Source organism: Pyricularia pennisetigena (genome assembly GCF_004337985.1).
Source record: "Pyricularia pennisetigena strain Br36 chromosome 7 map unlocalized Pyricularia_pennisetigena_Br36_Scf_8, whole genome shotgun sequence".
NCBI lineage: Eukaryota > Fungi > Ascomycota > Sordariomycetes > Magnaporthales > Pyriculariaceae > Pyricularia > Pyricularia pennisetigena.
The window spans coordinates 1,687,835-1,690,858 of NW_021940920.1; the positions used below are offsets into that span (position 1 = coordinate 1,687,835).

The 3,024-nt window shown below is 54.7% G+C and overlaps 1 protein-coding gene across 1 annotated transcript in view; it reads left to right on the plus strand.

Moving 5' to 3' along the window:
- Positions 1 to 2,193, plus strand: part of PpBr36_09582 (uncharacterized protein) — a gene marked incomplete at both ends in the record, with an annotated part of 2,615 nt that extends 422 nt beyond the window's left edge. The window contains 3 exons of the mRNA XM_029896703.1: positions 15 to 639; positions 725 to 998; positions 1,064 to 2,193. Of these exons, the coding sequence (XP_029744637.1) occupies positions 15 to 639; positions 725 to 998; positions 1,064 to 2,193 (2,029 nt within the window). The remainder of the gene's footprint in view (positions 1 to 14; positions 640 to 724; positions 999 to 1,063) is intronic.
- Positions 2,194 to 3,024: the final 831 nt, after the last annotated feature.

Sequence of the window (3,024 nt, forward strand, 5' to 3'; positions counted from 1 at the left end):
CCCCCACACCGAAGCTGCAGCAGCCTGCCTAGACCAGCCCCTAAACATCAGCTTCTTCTTCAACCCGCCCCCCTAGGCCTGGGCCACAGGCGACTCGCCATCAACGACCTGACTCCGGACGGCGTGCAGCCCATGCACAGCGACGACGGCAAAATCCACGCCGTCGTCAACGGCGAGATCTACGATCACGACGCCATCAGGGAGCGGTGCATCAAGGAGCATGGCTACAAGTTCAAGGGCCACTGCGACAGCGAGGTGCTTATTGCGCTTTACAAGATTCATGGCGCACCCGAATTCATGCAGCGCCTGCGAGGTGAGTTCGCCTTTGTCATTTATGACGAGAGGGACGGGCGAGTCATTGCCGCCAGGGACCGGTTCGGCATCAAACCCATGTTTTGGACCATACAGGGGGATGGCGCCGGCAGGCGGTTGCTGTTCAGCTCGGAGATGAAGGGCTTCCTGGCTCTTGGCTGGCAGCCGGAATGGAACGTCTATGGCCTGATTACTTCGTCATCTCTCCAGGACGATAAGACGGTATTTAAGGATGTTTGGAACATCAATCCCGGTGCCTGGATGGAGATATCCAAAGATGGCCAGATTCGACACCACCAGTATTGGGACGCGAATTATAAAGACAAGGTTAGTGAAGGAAAAGAAAAGATGGCCCAGTTTCCGTTGCCGTCATGGTTTGTCTGTCAGTCCAGCTGAGCCCCTCGGTCATTAGCACGAGGTAGAGACCCGACCTCTGGAACAAATAATTCCAGAGGTCCGAAGGCACCTGGTAGAGGCGACCAGGCTCCGCCTCCGCGCCGATGTCCCCGTGGGCATTTACCTTTCCGGGGGTATTGATTCGTCGACCGTTGCTGGAATAGTGACGCACCTCGTCCGCGAAGAAGGGGTCCGGCTCGGGAACCAGGATGCGACGAGACGAATCAAATGCTTCACGATTCAGTTCGGTGAATCCTCGGGCTTCAATGAGGCCGGTGAGCACTCCTCATGTGCCTCAGGCGAACGGACTGCGCAAGGGTGGTGGCGCGGGGCTGACATTCACGGCTCTGCACAGATATCGCCGAGCGCACGGCGGAGTGGCTGGGAGTCGAGATCATCAAGAAGGACATGAACGAGGCCGAGTTGGCAAAGCATTTCGCAGATGCCATTTACCACTGCGAGCATCACCACTTTGACCTGAACACGGTCGGCAAGTTCTGTCTGTCCGCGCTACCCAGAGAGCACGGCGTACCTGTCGTGCTCACCGGCGAGGGTGCAGACGAGCAGTTTGCCGGCTACCCTTTCCTCCTGCAGGACTTTCTCTTGGAGCCGGATCCCGCATGGCCGGCCTCGGCGCTCAACAAGGCCGATGAAATTCGTCTGGGCATGCACCGGGAACTGGTAAACGACGTCGAAAAGACGATGAATTACATCGGCATGTTTGACCACGGCTGGAAAGGCAAGCCGGAGCGTGGACTTTCAGTCGGATGGGGAGGGCTCAAGCTCCACCCAAAGGCGGACTTGTTTGCGCCGTGGGTCAGGGAGAGGTGGGGACATATTGACATCCGAGACTCGGTGGCCACGTCCATCCCTCCCGACGTCAAGGCCAAGATGGACCACAGCTGGCACCCGCTGCACACGTCCCTCTGGCTCTACACCAAGCTGGCGCTCCCAAACATGATCCTGACCTGCCTGGGCGACCGCGCCGAGATGGCCCACAGCATCGAGGCCCGGCCGCCTTTTCTGGACCACAACCTGGCCGAATACGTCAATTCGCTGCCCCCGAGCTTGAAGATTGCATACAGCCACGCCGAGGGTGAAGCCGTGGGCACCGGGTCGAGCATGTGGTGGCAGGACCTGAGCGCGGCGCGGCAGTCGCTGAGCGAGAAGTGGATCCTCAAAGAGGCCGCAAGGCCATTTATCACGCAGGAGCTGTACGAGCGGCGCAAGCATCCCTACACCGCTCCTATCAAATGGCCGCGCGATGGGCCGGTAAATCATCTGATGAAAAGCCTCATCACGCACGAGACCATCGAGAACCTGGGATTCATCGAGTGGGAGGACGCACGAGCCTGGCTGGAAACGGCCTTTGGGGATGATGCCGATTCGACATCATTTAGAAGGCTTGTCATCGTTGCGTCCTGGGTCGTCTTAAGCCAGAGGTTTGGGGTGAGGAAAGCTTCCAAGGAGGACTGGACCAACTGACTGAAGGACGTACATCCTGATAACACACAGGCGCCTTTGATCATGGGCGGTATTCATCGTTTTTGTGCGCCGTAGTTCATGTCTTCAACTGATTTCCGTCACGTTTAATCCGGTTGGACATGTAACGTGTGTTTTGGGTTTTGGGTACTCTTGAACACTTCAGTTCCCATCTCTGCGATGCCAAAGTCGGCCTGAGATTTAGAGCTTTATTTGCAGGAAATGTTGATTTGTGGCAACGAGGAACACTCCGATCATGCGTCGATTGTGCCCCAATACGGTCTGCGCAATGACAGGATCTTGTCGAAATATCTGCGCTTTCGTCAGGGAGTGGCATCACATTCAGCATCAATACTGGCTACGCAACACCAAGGTCTATACTCCCTCTTTTGTAGGTTGTGATGAAAGTCCGGATGGCATTAACGATGGTGCCGCAGCATGGTATCGCTGCTCCTCTTCACCCTTATTACACTATTCACATGGCTAAGGTTTGTCAGAAACCACCAATCCATCGGGGCCCGCGTCGGCCCAAATAGATGACGCGTGTTACCCGTAGGTGGGTTGAACTGTTTATAGGGTTGCTTAACCCGGCCGAAAATTGAACGCGGGCTTTTTTCGCAACCCGCGGGCCCCTTAGCAAAACCCTCAAATGTACGTATTTTGCGTATCAATATTGACAATATTCTTTCTCACAATAAAATGAAACATAAGCTTAATATTGGATTAAATTTTTAATTGAAAATATATTCTGGTTTTGCTTTTTCTTTTTTCTTTTTTTTTTTTTTTCTTTGTGTCCAATCAGGTGAGGATGCGTATGTGGATAGCACATGCTCT